Source organism: Tiliqua scincoides, chromosome 1 (genome assembly GCF_035046505.1).
Source record: "Tiliqua scincoides isolate rTilSci1 chromosome 1, rTilSci1.hap2, whole genome shotgun sequence".
Classification (NCBI taxonomy): Eukaryota; Metazoa; Chordata; class Lepidosauria; order Squamata; family Scincidae; genus Tiliqua; species Tiliqua scincoides.
Genome location: NC_089821.1, coordinates 288,251,126 through 288,266,279, shown reverse-complemented (window position 1 = coordinate 288,266,279; position 15,154 = coordinate 288,251,126). Strand labels below are relative to the sequence as shown.

General features: G+C 45.7%; 1 protein-coding gene across 4 annotated transcripts in view; it reads left to right on the top strand.

Annotated features, from left to right (window-relative positions):
* CEP128 (centrosomal protein 128) overlaps positions 1 to 15,154 on the top strand; it is a 226,961-nt gene that overhangs the window by 31,767 nt on the left and 180,040 nt on the right. For all 4 annotated transcript variants that reach the window (XM_066612122.1, XM_066612120.1, XM_066612121.1 and 1 more), the window contains exons 8-10: positions 1,484 to 1,600; positions 13,375 to 13,461; positions 14,383 to 14,457. In XM_066612122.1, the coding sequence (XP_066468219.1) occupies positions 1,484 to 1,600; positions 13,375 to 13,461; positions 14,383 to 14,457 (279 nt within the window). The remainder of the gene's footprint in view (positions 1 to 1,483; positions 1,601 to 13,374; positions 13,462 to 14,382; positions 14,458 to 15,154) is intronic.

The following is a 15,154-nucleotide window of genomic DNA, read 5'->3' as shown; positions in this document are numbered from 1 at the left end:
CGTAGTTCTGTTAAGTCATTACAATATAGTATCTTTGATAAGAGATCGACAGCTTGATTTTTCCCTCAACGTCTGATGGTGTCAGGGCTCCTTTGACAGCGCTGTGTGCCGTCTGCAGTCCACAAATGGTGGAACCTGTGCCTGTCACAAAAGGCATTCTGACAGCGTGCAAGTCGAGAGAGTCCCCAATTGCCACAGCAGGTTGGCTAATGGGAGAGGTGGGAGGGTGTAAAGGCATGGAGAGGCCATAGGAGGGGAAGGTTCCTTCACGGATGACCTGCACCAGATCTTATCCCCTCTAGCCAAAGCCTTTCTGCCCCTTTTCTCAGACTTGCACTGGCAAACTTACTGGCGCAGGTCCAAGGAGACACATTGTGGGTCAGGGGGCTTTTGCAGAGGTAAGGGAACTTAAAATCCCCTTTCCCTGCTGAAGCCTCCTGGCCCCCCCACCATGGATGCAGCCTTCACCAGTTTGGCATGGCTGCGATGGTGGTGGTGGGGGGGGGGGAAGAATGAGAATAAGATGAAAGAAATAAGATTGGCTTGGAGTTTTATTTAATGCAGGGCTGCCCAAACCCCAGCCCGTGGGCCATTTGTGACCCACAGAGGGCCCCAATCCAGCCCCCCAGGGAGCCCCCCATCTTGGCCACTGGACACCTGCTGGACACTTGGCCACTGGACACCTGCTGGAGCCTGCTGGAGAGTTGCTCGCTCCAGAGCTCTCCTGCTCTTGCAGGGGAGTTCTGCAGAAGCCCTGCCCATCCAGCACACACAATGGGTGTTGGGGAGGCCAGGGCTGAGGCAGTATGTGGGGAGGGGGTGAGTAATCAGACTGCTTGAATGTGCTGCTTTCTCTCCACCTTTCTCTCCATTACTAGTGAGGTCCTTATTCTGGGTTAATTTACTCCTGGTGTGTGGGTGGGTGGGTGGGAGTGGCTTCTGCAAGTGAGAGTGGGAGTGGCTCCCCCTTTCCCTCCATTGCTTGTGGATCCTTATTCTGAATTAACTTATGTGTCCTGCTGTATTTGGGTAAGTGTGTGACTTCTGCAGTCCACAAATGGTGGAACTCTGTTAGTTCTGAGATACTTGGTTCTGTGCATTTTTGTAAAGTGCTGGGGGGGGGGGTTTGGTGGAAAAACTTTTTCTCATGTTTTTCTACCTTGCTGGGGTGAGTTTTTGCCTAGAAATATTTTTCCCCATGTGTCCCTGCCTTGCTAAGATGTGTCTCTGCTTAGAAATATTTGTATTATAAATAAGCTCAGTAGAATTCATTCTTTCATATAAGTTCCATCTTTATTCATTTATGTAAATATAGTCAAATTTGAAATATAAATTAATTTTTTCCCCCCGGCCCCCGACACAGTGTCAAAGAGATGATGTGGCCCCCCCTGCCAAAAAGTTTGGACACCCCTGATTTAACTGTTGAAAAAAGTTCTAAACGAAAGTCTCTTCTCTGGAATTCCCCTTTTGTTTTGTTTTGAAGGTGTCAGAACGTGTAGAGAGGCGGCTTCAGGAGATAGAACGAGAAATCCGCGCAGAAAGGCAGCTGGTAGAAAGACGGCAGGATCAACTGGGACATGTGTCCATGCATCTGCAAGAGGTATGCAAAAAAGTCCTTTACAATATAAATGGAATAGATTATCTGTTGCTTGTTTGCTACCTAGTCTGAGCTAATTGTTTAAAGCAGTGATTTTCAATCTTTTTCATCTCATGGCACACTGACAAAGCATTAAAAGGTCAAGGCACAACACCAGGTTTTTGACAATTGACAAGGCACACCATGCTCCCTGTGGGGGCTCACATCTCCCATTGACCCTATTAATAAATGACCTTCCCCCAAATTCCTGTGGCACACCTGTAGACCACTCGCGACATGGTACAGTGGTTGAAAATGGCTGGTTTAAAGGATGACTGTCATTTTTGCAACGGGTTTTGTTGGGTATCAAATGAACAGTCAGCCAATTCTACATGAAAGGGATTGTCATCCTTTGGGTGGGAAGTAGGAAACTCTTCTGATCACTCATCCCGAAAGATCAAGTTTTTGAAAAGGAGCCTCCTTAAAACCATTTCTGTTACACTTCAAACTGTTAAAGACCATGTTAACTTTATGAATACTGTTCTCTTGAAGCCTAAACATGCTGTAATGGTTAGCTAGTCTCCTAGTACTGTATAATCAGTTGTGCTTGAAGCAAAGTGCAGTTGGCAGGGTACAAAACTGGTGCTGGGGAGACAAACTGTGCTGCTGTTGACAATAGAAAAGAAAATTGAGGTCCTTTTTGCCCTCTCTTTTTAAAGAGCGCCTGAAATGCACACAAGAGAGGCAATGAATTTGCTCCACCCCAATACTTGAGAAGCCAGGGAGACAAAATGCAAGTCTTATAATTTTAGATTTGATTTAAGTGCTTGGGCGATTATTTGGATTGCCATCTCTGGCTTTACTCTAGTGTCTCACAGAGTATATGAAAAGTTTAATTTCATATTTGGTGACTTTAATACAAGTGGTGACCTATGTGCTTTTTTTGTCAAAGGCAATTGCAGATTATTCAGTGCAGTATAAGCTGGTACAGGATTAATTTAGATTGACGCTTACTGTTCTGAAAGAGTGACTTCCTTTTTAGAGGTCACATTTTAAAACAGATAACACACATTTTAATTTGGGTAAAGGTAATACTTAGCTCTTCAAATTAATGCACTCTTGGGTTAAAGAGTTTTGTATTCTTGCATGGTTTCTAAATTGCCTGGGAAGGGTAAAGAGGTTGTGATCTATCAAGAGTGGAGAGGAGATGATGGCATTCAAGTTCTGCAGAATAAACTCTCAAATTGGTCTAGCAACTTCTAAAATTTGTCACTGTTCTGATCCAGGAACTTAAATCTAGTAGTAGTATTATATTTTTATTGTGTGGCCATGGGTTCTAACAATAAAAATCACAATAGCAACATTACATTGTTAAAACAATTGCATGAAAACAAAGTTCAGTCAGTGACAGCTATTCAGTAGTTTACAGGCCCATCCTACTGGGCACTAATTCTGGCAGAATGAATGTTCTGCCAGTGGAGACTGCGTTATGGCAGTCTCCAATGTTGTGCCTCTGATAGTATGCGAAGCTGCATGCTACCAGAGCTCCAGTGGGGAGGCTGAAGTGACCTTGTGCATGGTGATGGCTCCACTGATCCAGGTAAATTGGCAAGGGAGGAGGGATGGGGTAGGGAAAGGGCATAATAGGGCAGCAATGGGACCTGGGAGGAATGCGAATTTGACCAAGAAAAGGGGTGGATTCAGTGGCAATTGTAGCTGCCAGATCTAAACCCCCTTCCTGGAACCAATCCCAAGACCCAGGTCTGTGTGGACCTGTGCCAGCTATCTCACTGCTGTAGGTTCGAGTAGACCCCTCTGCACAGCGGAGGCTTACCCCCTAAGGTAAGGGAACAAGAATACACAGAGGGAACCTCCAGGACTGCCCGCCCCTAGCAGGATGCAGCTTGAGCCGTTTTAATATGGCTGCATTGTCGAGGAAGCATAGATTTGAGCTATTAATGACTTTACCATGTAATATTATACTGTGACTTACTAACCTTTTGGATCCATATTTTTACCTGTTTGCGAGAAACAATATCTGATGTTTTGAGAGTTTAATTTTCAAATAAACTCAAAGCTGATGGTGAGTGTTCTGTAAGGATATTTACTGAATACGATATAATGTGTCTGCCTCTTCTATTGGCTGTGGGTGAAGTGTTTTTGCTGTCAGTGACAAATGTAACTGGGTTATCTATCAGAAATTTAATATATTTCAGACTGAAGCTAATAATAGTGCTTTTTGTGATCAAAATATTCTGTGCAACATCTTATCACCACTGGAACAAGAAGAGAAGCCCTATGCCACATGAGTGGTGTCCATCTGCTGCTCCTCTATGGAGTAGTATTGCATCAGTTTCCAGAGATCTCCTCCCATGTGTCCCAGAGCTTCCTATGATATGTGGAAAGGAGCAACACTATAGCAGCTCTTACAAGGCTAGTATAACATGAGAAAGGGTCGTTAATAATGCGTATAGGAAGCCTTCAAAAAAGCCAGTACTATTATCTACTTAAAATGTGGGGCTGAAGGCAACAGTGATTTGCCTGAAGCTAATCAGTCACTTCACAGCTGAAATGAAATTTGAACCAGGAACCTCCCAGCTTATTCTTTTAAGAATTATCTTTATGACATAAGTATATCAATAACAATAAAATAACAGTTTGATAGTCTTCTATGTTAAAAGTGGTTACCAAAAATTTGACTATTGTTTTCTTGGCTTTCAGCTCTTTGTGAACTCACTTACTGTTGACTGAGCTGCTGTTATATCATAGAGGAGCTGACCCAGTGCTGAAGGTGTGTTATGCTACTGGAATGAATGTTCCAGTGGAGTAATGTGCTTTCTGGCTGTTGTGAAAGGTGACATGCTGGGGCATGCGAAATGGCCACTCCTGGAAGCAGTGAGTGGCTAGTTCTGTGTGGCAACGGACTCCAGATGCCCACTGCCCAGGGTAGGACCATGCAGGGGGCAGGAGAGAGGTGGGAGGGGATGTAACGGGGCAGGAGGTGGGTGGAGTAGGGAGGAGACATGGCAAGGAGGAGAGCAGATCAGGACTGGGAAGAGGATGGTTTCGGAGGCTGCAGTGTGTTAAATCCTCAGCTCTTTTCTGGGCTTAGTCCGCTTTCATAAGCTCATATGGACTTGCACCAGCAATATTGCTGGTGCAGGTCAAAGTACGCCCACTGGGCCGGCAAGGTCCTTCCCTGGGGCAAGGGAACAAATGTTCTCTTGCCCCAAGGAGCCCTTAGGAAGCCAAAACTCCTCACAGGATGCAAACAAAGCAAACACCTGATGGCTCCACTGATCACCACATGGGGAGTTGGGTAGGATTGGCATGTCAGTGTGGAAGGAGGGTAATAGGGACCCAAGAACTGGACTTTTCCTGAGGAGGATGTGCTCATTCCTGTCTTTGAACCCTAATCATGTAATGACTCAGGAACTGATGAGGTGTTCTCTTTAGAAATGTAGGTTTTTTTGGATCTTGTTTTTTGCAGAGGGTTTTTTCATCCTCTGAAGTGGCTGCACCTGCTTTCATTATCACACCAGCCTTGCAGGAATAGGGTACTGTGACCCTGAAGATGAATCTGGTCCTCTGCATCTCTGGAAGCAGCAGTTTAACTATGTTAGGATTTGATTGCAGGCACCTGTGTGTTCATATGTCATTATAGTGTCCAGCATAGTACAGAGAGTGATGGATGAGACCCATGGCTGGTGGCTAGGAAAGCAGACCACCTTTCTACATGAAGGGGAGAAGTTAATACCAGGAAATTTAAAATAAGTTACTAATCTAGTAAAAGAATAAGGGAGTTTTTTCCTCTCTTTTCTTTCTAAGGAACTATTCTTAGGGATTTGATTGTCCAATTTCTTTCAAAATTTCAAAATCGGATGATACTGCTATGTAGTATAGATAGGGACTGGATCCACACTGTAATTTGAGCAAGACTTCATTTACCTCCTTATGAATTAAATTTATACTGAATTAAATTTGCTTCTCAGAATTTAGTGTCTACACTGTCATCAGTATTAAAATCACCAAGACATTTTGAGAAAATTGTTCCTTGGTGGGGCCACTAGACGTCACTCTTTTGCCATTCATGAACAGCAGTGAGGCTTAGGCCTCACTGGAAGGGCCCATCAAGATTGGAAGGGCCCATCAAGCCCAGCTGGGGGTCTGGCTGGCTGGCTGGCTGAGGGGTGGAGTTTGCAAGCTTGTCCACCTGCTTGCCTGATTGCTTTCCTCCTCCCTTCCCCTGGCAGGTACTTACATCAGTGCTGGGCTCGCCAGAGGCGCGAGCCTTTGGCGCGAGCCGAAGGGCAAGAGCCAAAGGGCTCTTGGCCCGTGGCTCTTAGCCTGGGGCTCGTGCCCGGAAGATCTGCTGCCATCTTGAACAGGGTCCAATCAACAGTCGTCGGAGATTCTCCCCTTTTGTTTGAGGCTGGGGAGAGTGGAGCAATAGTTATTTTAATAGCCGAGGATCTGCCTGCAGGCCAGTCTCAGAAGGTGGGCCTCGCCACATGTCTGTTCACTTGGGAGGGAGCTCAGGGGAAGGGAAGGGTGCCACTATCAAGAGTGTGACGGGCCAGGGGAGATATGGTGGTGGGGGTCGGACAGGCCGTTACAGGAGAAGGAGAGTTCATCGTAGGCAGATTATCTCCCCTTCTGGTCCTTCCCTCAATTCTCGGGTACTTGGTGGTCCTGGCGGTGAGTCCCTGGATCTGAAGCTGCTGCTTTTGAATGCCAGGTCGGTGAATAACAAGACCTGTATCATCCGGGATGTGATCCTGGATGAGAAAGCCGACCTGGTATGCATTACAGAGACCTGGTTGGACGGGGAGGGAGGCGTTAGTCTCTCTGAACTGTGTCCGCCAGGTTTCCTGGTGTTGCAGCAGCCAAGATTGCAGGGACGGGGAGGGGGAGTTGCAATGGTCTATCGTGAGTCCATCTCCCTTACCAGGTGCCCTGTCCAGCAGTTTGCCGGGTTCGAGTGCCTGCATGTTGTGTTGAGAGGACCGGACAGGATTGGGATTCTGTTGGTGTACCGCCCGCCCTGCTGCCCAACAGTCTCCCTGCCTGAGCTGACTGGAGTGATCTCAGGGGTGGCATTGAAGGCCCCCCGCCTGTTAGTGCTGGGGGACTTCAATGTTCATGCCGAGGCCCCTGTGGCAGGTGCAGCTCAGGATTTCATGGCTGCCATGACAACCATGGGCCTGTCCCAGAAGATCTGGGCCCCGACACATACAGCAGGACACGTGTTGGACCTGGTGTTTACAGCTGGGCATGGGGGCAATGATCTGGAGGTAGAGGAGATCAACATCACTCCGTTGTCATGGACAGATCATTTCCTGGTAGGGTTTAGGCTTGTTGCGACTTCCTACCTCCGCAGAGGCGGGGGACCGTTTTCTATGGTCCGCCCCCGGAGGCTAATGGATCCTGAAGGCTTCCTGAGGGCCCTGGGGGATTTTCCCACTGCCAAGACTGGTGCCTCATCTGTGTCCCTGGTCGACCTCTGGAATGGGGAAATGTCCAGGGCTGTGGATGAGATTGCTCCGGAGCGACCTCTGCCACGCCGCAGACTCGGAGCAGCTCCTTGGTTCACTGAGGAGCTGCGAACGATGAAGCGGCAGGGCAGGCGTCTAGAGCGACGGTGGCAGAAAACTCATGATGAATCCGATCGGACACGGAGTAGAGCTCATTATAGAGCCTACTCCGTGGCGGTGGTAGCAGCGAAGAGATCGTTCTTCTCTGCTACCATTGCGTCTGCTGATAGCCGTCCGGCAGAGCTGTTCCGTGTGGTGCGGGGCCTCCTCCATCAGGCCCCGCCAGTGGACCAGGAGGAATACACGGTCAGCCGCTGTGACGTGCTTGCCCAACACTTTGCAGATAAAATTGATCGTATTCGTCGCGACTTGGATGCCACATTGACAATGTCTGTTGATGTCCCCTTGGCAACTGCTTGTCCAGTATTGTGGGATTCTTTTCAGCTTGTGCAGCCTGAGGATGTGGACAGACTCCTTTGGAGTGTGAGGCCGTCTGCCTGCCTGCTTGACCCTTGCCCAGCTTGGCTGATTAGAGCGGCCCGGGGGGGACTGGCTGAGTGGACGGGGAGGGTGGTCAACTCTTCTTTGATGGAGGGGACATTGCCGCTCGCCTTGAAGCAGGCAGTGGTTCGCCCCCTCCTGAAGAAGCCCTCCCTGGATTCCACTGTGTTGAATAACTATCGGCCAGTCTCCAACATCCCGTTTCTGGGCAAGGTAATTGAGCGGGTAGTGGCGTCCCAACTCCAGAGGGTCTTGGATGAAGCGGATTATCTGGATCCTTTTCAATCTGGTTTCAGACCGGGCTTTGGGACGGAAACTGCCTTGGTCGCCTTGGTGGATGACCTACGCCGGGGACTGGACAGGGGGAGTGCGTCCCTGTTGGTCCTGCTGGACCTCTCGGCGGCTTTCGATACCATCGACCATGGTATCCTTCTGGGCCGATTGGCCGAGTTGGGAGTTGGAGGCACTGTTTTGCGGTGGTTCCGCTCCTACTTGGAGGGTCGGTCCCAGATGGTGGTGCTGGGGGATGCCTGTTCGACACCCTGGCCCTTGAGGTGCGGGGTGCCGCAGGGTTCAATTCTGTCCCCCATGCTATTTAATATCTACATGAAACCGCTGGGAGAGGTCATCCGGGGGTTTGGAGTGAGGTGTCATCAATATGCTGATGACACCCAGCTCTATCTCTCCTTTCCTCCAGACTCCAAGGTGGCGGTTGAGGGCCTGGAGCGCTGTCTGGAAGCAGTGAGGATCTGGATGGGGGCTAACAAGCTGAAATTAAATCCGGATAAGACAGAGGCTCTCCTGGTTCGGAAATCCTCGATGCAGGTGCTGGATTATCAACTTGCTCTGAATGGGGTTGCACTCCCTCTGAAGGAGCAGGTTCGCAGCTTGGGGGTCCTCCTGGATTCGCAGCTGCTCCTGGATTCCCAGGTGGCGGCTGTGGCTAGGGGGGCCTTTGCTCAGCTTCGGCTGGTGCGCCAGCTGCGACCGTACTTGGATCGTGCAGACCTGGCCACGGTGATCCATGCCACGGTGACATCGAGGTTAGATTACTGTAACGCGCTCTATGTGGGGCTGCCCCTGAAGACGGTTCGGAAACTACAATTAGTACAGAATGCGGCGGCCCGTGTGGTCACCGGAGCCAGGCGGTTTGACTCTGTCAGCCCGCTTCTCCGGGGGCTGCATTGGCTGCCCATTCGTTTCCGGGCCCAATTCAAGGTGCTGGTTTTGACCTTTAAAGCCCTATACTGCTCTGGGCCAGGATATCTTAGAGACCACCTACTCCCGTACAATCCGGCTCGCCACCTCAGGTCATCAGAGAAGGCCTTTTTGCAAGTGCCGCCACCCAAGGAGGTCCGGGGGGTGGCTGCAAGAAATAGGGCCTTCTCGGTAGTGGCACCAACATTATGGAACTCCCTTCCCCTTGACTTGAGAATGGCTCCCTCTCTTGAGAGCTTTCGGCGAGGCCTGAAAACACTGTTGTTTAAACAAGCCTTCTGATTTCTGGCCTTCTTAACTTTTTATACATCTTTTAGTTTTACAGGCTTGATTCCTCGGTGATCTGCTCTTTTACTCTTTTAATCTGACTACTGTTTTTATGGCCCTGTAGTGTGTTTTTAAATGTTTTTATCTGTTTGTATTAATGTTTTTTTAAATTCTATTGTTTTTAATATGTTGTTAGCCGCCCTGGGTCCCGTTAGGGAGAAGGGCGGGATAAAAATAAAGTTTTATTATTATTATTATTATTAGGCCCAAATCCTAACCATTTTTCCAGCACTCGCATAGCTGTCCAATAGGACGTGTGCTGCATCCTGCAGTTGGGTGGCATTCATGGAGGCCTCCTCAAAGTAAGGGAATGTTTGTTCCCTTACCTAGAAGCTGCATTCCCCTTATGTTGGTGCTGGAAAGTGGGTTAGGATTGCACCCTAAGTCTCATTGCCCACTTTTTTCTCCTTCAGATCATGTCTGAACATGCTAACCATCTTTTCTCTAGTGACAGTGTCATAGATGTATGTACATTCTTGACTCCACTGTGGCACTGGCTATTGTTTTTAAAAGTATGGTTTCTTTTATATAAGCTGCAATGCTGAGCATTGCAGGAGTTCTGTCAAAATACAAAATGTTGCTTGCTTTTCCACTGAGCTTATGGAAGAGTAGCATCTTTGTAGCATCAAAAGCAACAAAAGGTCCAGCGACAACTTAATTTATTTCCAAGGAATTAGTTTCATCTTTTCTGAAATCCAAGCTACAGATGGTTACCTCTTGGTTTTGGAGGCTTTGTGAAAGAGAAATCTCTCTGCTTCCAATCTTTCCCCAAGTTGGGGGGGGGGGGGACAGGGTTGGCAATGACCACAAATTGAACTGGCTGCCATTGCTCCCTTCCAGTACCACTTTGCAGAGGAACAGTTCAAAGCAGACTGCATAGTTCTGTCTTAAGTCGATGTTGTCAGCGATATGCTTTAAGACTTGCACTTTAATTTCCCCCTGCCAATTTGTTTACCAGTTACCTGGTTTGAAGAGATCCTTCTAAACCATAATGCTTGGGAATTCACTGTGCTGGATAGCTTGGTGTTATCTCAAATGTGACTCTGTTCACTCTGGACTCTCAGTTATTTATGAACAATTTTAAATTGTTGGTCTCAACGCAGATCCTGCTGCTGCTTAATTGACAGTTGCAAAAGCTGTTTGCTTATTTTGACACTCTCCTTAACCAATTTGTGACTTAGCAAAAGGATGTGCTTTTCAAAAGTATTTTGAAAGTCCATATGTATAGTGTATGCTGGATTGTCCTCTGACCACTGACCCAAGTGCATGAGGAGGCTGTCCAACCACACAGTGTTTGGTCAGGGCATGGACTTGCAAACCTTTCCCAAAGAGCAATTTAAATATTGCATGTTGATATTGCAAGCTAATAGGACGATATATTCTGAACCTGCCCAATGCCTTTAGTTGTTGAGATCAGAAAACGGTTTTAAAAGACTGGTGAGGCAAGACTCCCCTTTTCAGAAGCTGTGCTGAGTCTTCCTCAGGAATGTTTATTCTTTTTCTAGATTTGACAGCTCTAGCAGCAATTTACCAGGGATAGAAGTAAGGCTGACCATGCCTGTAATTTCCTGAATTTTAAAAAAGCAAAACATGTTGAATGCAATTTAAGAACAATCCTATTTAACAGTTACTCTCACCTTTGTGTTTATTCTTGCTGCCCCTGTACTTTTAATTAGCAAAACATACCAGCAAACACCAGTGCTCTTGACGCTGTACTAAGCTGACATTGTAATTGTTATAACTCTTATCTGAACTTGATTTGTCACTCTCGACTAAAGTGTTATTGGTTTTTCTTACAATAGCAGAGTTTGTTTAGATAGTAGGCTCTTTAGGGAAAGTAGCTGTCATTAATATTTGATTTTTTTTTAAGAAGATAAAATATAATGCCCTTTATGACACTTCATCGTTAAAGGATTCCATCACTCTGTCTAAAAAATTACTCTGAAAGAAATTGATTTAAAACCTCAACAATGGGCTGATCCCCCCCCCTTGTAAATATTGACTGGGATCTTAAAAGGTGTGCCTTAAGGGCTCCTGTAGGCCTATTGAGATTTTTGTTGCCTTATCAAAAGTGAGCGGACTTCTAAAAGCAGTTTGCTGTGTGACCTGGATGTGTATGTTGGAAGCTGGTTAATCCATTTCTGCTCAGCTCACAGGTGTACGCATGTGATCCCTGTTGCGTATATGCAACGTTGGGCAGAAATGGCTTAAGTAACAGAAATTCAAAGCTGCTATTGGGCATTCTAGAGTTGGGTGGTTCCTGGCTCTTGTGGGAGGAGGCAGAAAGCATGTCCCCTTTGATATTTCTGCAGCCCTTGAATTGTGCCCACCAGGCAGTGTGTGTATGGCGATTTTCACCCATTTCTAGTTTCCTCACGCTGTCTCGGTCAACCTGCAGCCTAAAATGGAGATGTACAGAATGAGGAACTTGAGCTGGTTGTGTTTGACTGTTTTTGTACAGTCTTGTTCAGAATATTGGGTTTTTACCATATAAACGTAGTTGGAAATATACACCACTTTCCCCTTTACTGAAAGAGATAGTGTTTTATTGAGAAGACAGCATTCTCAGTGGAAGATTGCTGATGGTGTGGTCAGTACTTGAAACTCTTCCCCAGTCCATGGCCACATTAATCACATGGAAAATCAGTCATCTGGAGTGTATGTAAGCTCCCTTGACTTGACCACGTAGGTGTTTCTTCAGATTTCTGAACAGCTTCAGAAATGTGTATATATGTACATGTATCTGTGTATAATAAAACACCCACACACACTCATTGCTGTGAGAGCTGGCTTGTTGCACTAAAAACTCTTCCAGAATTGACATTTGTTTTCACCAATTAAAATGAACTCCATATTGTATATGACAGGCTGGGAAATAGCCACTTGCCTGATTACCTGTGTTGAATAAGGTGCCTCTTATGCAACCAGATAAGGAAATGTTATGAAAGGTAGCACTTTGGGTGTTTTTTTTTTCCTTCCCCATTTCTGTTAGGTCATAAATGTCTAGTGTAAGTAGACTGTGGAAAGTCATTCTAGGCAAATGTTTTGTGCGCCTATTTGCAAAGCTGGTGTATGAAAGATTCAGTCTCTTCCTGGCTCTGAAATGTTCGTTCCTTTTCTTGTGCTTACACCTGCTTTTCTTAAAACCAATAGAGTTATGGGCTATTTATTTTTACTGTACCTGCAAAATAAAATGGAGTGGCATATTTGAAATACCAGTGGGGTGAGAGATTGCTTTTTTATTTCATGTTATTGCTGCTTAATGGTCTAAATATCTTTCAGTGCTGCTTTGATAAGCCGAGGTGGCATATTGATTTCCAAGACTATGGTGAAAGGCATCTTCATGAAAAGATGCCTAATACCTGTTCTGCAGTAGAGCAGAGCTCTTCTGTGGTTACTTACCACCCATAGTTCTTTTGCACTGATATGAGAGACATCGTCTGGAGCCAATGACCCAGTTCAGATAATGCCAATAAACCATAGTTTGTTGGTTTGTGTATGAGCCAACATATGCAATAACATCTCAGCAAGCAATTTTATAATCAGCTTAACTGGTATCTTAAGCATTCCTAAACAGCCCCATCTTTTCACAAGAAGTCGTTAAGTGTTGGGGTTTGTCTAGCCTTTACAGGGAAGGCATTCTGAATGAGTTGGTGCCACCACTAAAGAGGATGTTCTCCTCATGGATGCCTGGTGTACCTACAGACGGCTGGTCATCTGAAGCACACGCTCATATGGTTTCTAAGTGCACAGGGAGGTATATATAACAGTTAAAAAGTGTTCTTCAGGTACTTGAGTTGAAACCAGGTTAGAGGTTTAAAGTTATACAATGGCAGCTTGGCCTGGAAACCGACAGTCCACCAGTGCAAATTAAGGAAAATTGGAGCAATGTGTTCCCAGATAAATGGTTCTTATCACTATTTGGGCAGCTACATTTTGTACCAGCTGCAATTTCCAGATGGTTTTCAAGGGCAACCCCATGTAGAGTGCATTACAGTAATGTAGTCTTAAAGCGTGGATAACTTTGGCCAGACATCTGTCAGGTCAGACATCTGTCTCTAGGAGTGGCCACAGCTGGCAACCAGCCAAACCTGATAAAAGACACTGGTTAATATATGTATGGATTGTCTGTCAGATTTCAGCATATTTTAAAATTAAGGATTCAGTGGTGTTTGTTTGTGTGTTTTTTTTTTAAAAGATGCCTTTCTTTCCTTCAAGGCTTTACAGCAACAAGATGCTAAAGCTAATGAAGTGGAACTCGTCTTGAAAAATAAACTCCTGAAAACCGAAGGTGAAAAAAACAAAGTAAGGAAAAGTTTGGGGGGTTTCTTTTTGTCAGTAAAGCCTACTACAAGAACAATACAAGCAAACAAGCTTCCTTATATGGAGTCAGACCCACAGGTCCATCTAGGTCAGTAGTCTCTGCAAGGCCTGACAACAGCTCGTCAGAGTTGCAGATAGGGGTTTTTTTTCCTAGCCCTTCCTGGAAATATCATTGTTTGGAACTTCTGCATGCAAATATGCTCTGCCACTGCAGATTTGGGCCCTCCTCACACCAGAGGTAAGAGAGATGTTGTATAGAACTCATATGTAGCTGCCGTCTACCAAGACAGATCATTGGTTCATAAACTCAGTATTGTCTCCTCTAACTGGAGCGGCTCTCCCTTTTTCACCTAGCAATAGCAGGGATTGAACCTGGGATCTTCTGCATGCAGGTCAGATGTTGAGCTATGACCCCTCCCTGACAGACTTTAGAAGGAGTTGTGTCTTTTTTCCATTCATTCACAGATTTGTTTTTCAGGTAGGACTTGAAATCTTGAAGCTTGCTTTCCCATATACCTTGACTCATCACATTTGATGAGTTTTCCTATGTTCTCCCCCTCCCCCCCACCCAATATGGGCTTTTTGACTCTGAAGAGACAAGCAGCTCTTGATGCTGTGCTGTTATACCACCTTCAAAGGGGAGTATAGGCAGAGTATATGGAAGAAGTGTGCCTAAAGCTCAATTATGTATCATAGTTTAGGGAATAAGAAATTAGTCACTGTAAACTGATCATTTGACTTCCAGTACCAGTGGAATAATAAGCATTTGGTGAGCGTAGCATAGCATGGCATATGAAACGAGTTTTTGGAGTACTTCTGAGTATATTGAGTATTGTGCGTAAATAATTCATAGTGTTACCAGTAATGGCATGAATTTTATCATGTTTTTCTAATGGATATAAGCTGGAGCAGGAGTTGGAACACTCCCGGAGGAAGCTGGATCATTCGGAAAATAGTCGAGAAGCTCTTCACCACCAGGTAACTACTTTCCTGCGTGAAACTCTATTTCCTTTCACAGTAGGTGATGCTAAGGCCCTTTTAAGCCTCACTATCAAATACTTCAATAGACGTTGTCAGGAGAGAGTCAGTATGATAAGAAAGCATTCAAAATAGTGTGTACAGAGCTTGATTACAGAATGACATTTAATAGAAGGCCTTTGTGCCAAAACTAACATTGGGAAACATTAAGCTGGTTGTCTTAATCTAATGATGTTACACTCACTGCTTGCAGATTTATTCCAATGGCCTTTTATTGATCGGTTTTGTTCAATTGTTTTACATTTCATATCCTCCCCTCTTTAGTCTGAGGTAAGCTAGGAGACCTCAGGTTACCCAGTTATTTTCCATACCGACACATTTTTTGTTGCTTGTTCAGAAAACTGGAGTAGATCTGAAAGGAAAAGAAAGGGTGAAACTTTTAAATGATGCAGCTCCTCAAAAGGAGGGGGGAATGTTAAAATACTTGCATTTGCATCTGTAGGAATTTGTCTGATAGTGCAAAATGCCACAGATCAAATCTCCTTGAAGCTCCTTTTCAGGATGGCTTCACCCTTATGCAGAGGACTGTTCTCTTAATGCTCTTGAAACAAGTGTGCAGTTGCACAACAGTGGGCTATGTCATGCTAAATAAGAACATCTTTCTCCCTCCCTTCCAGCTAACTTCACTGTTGCTGTG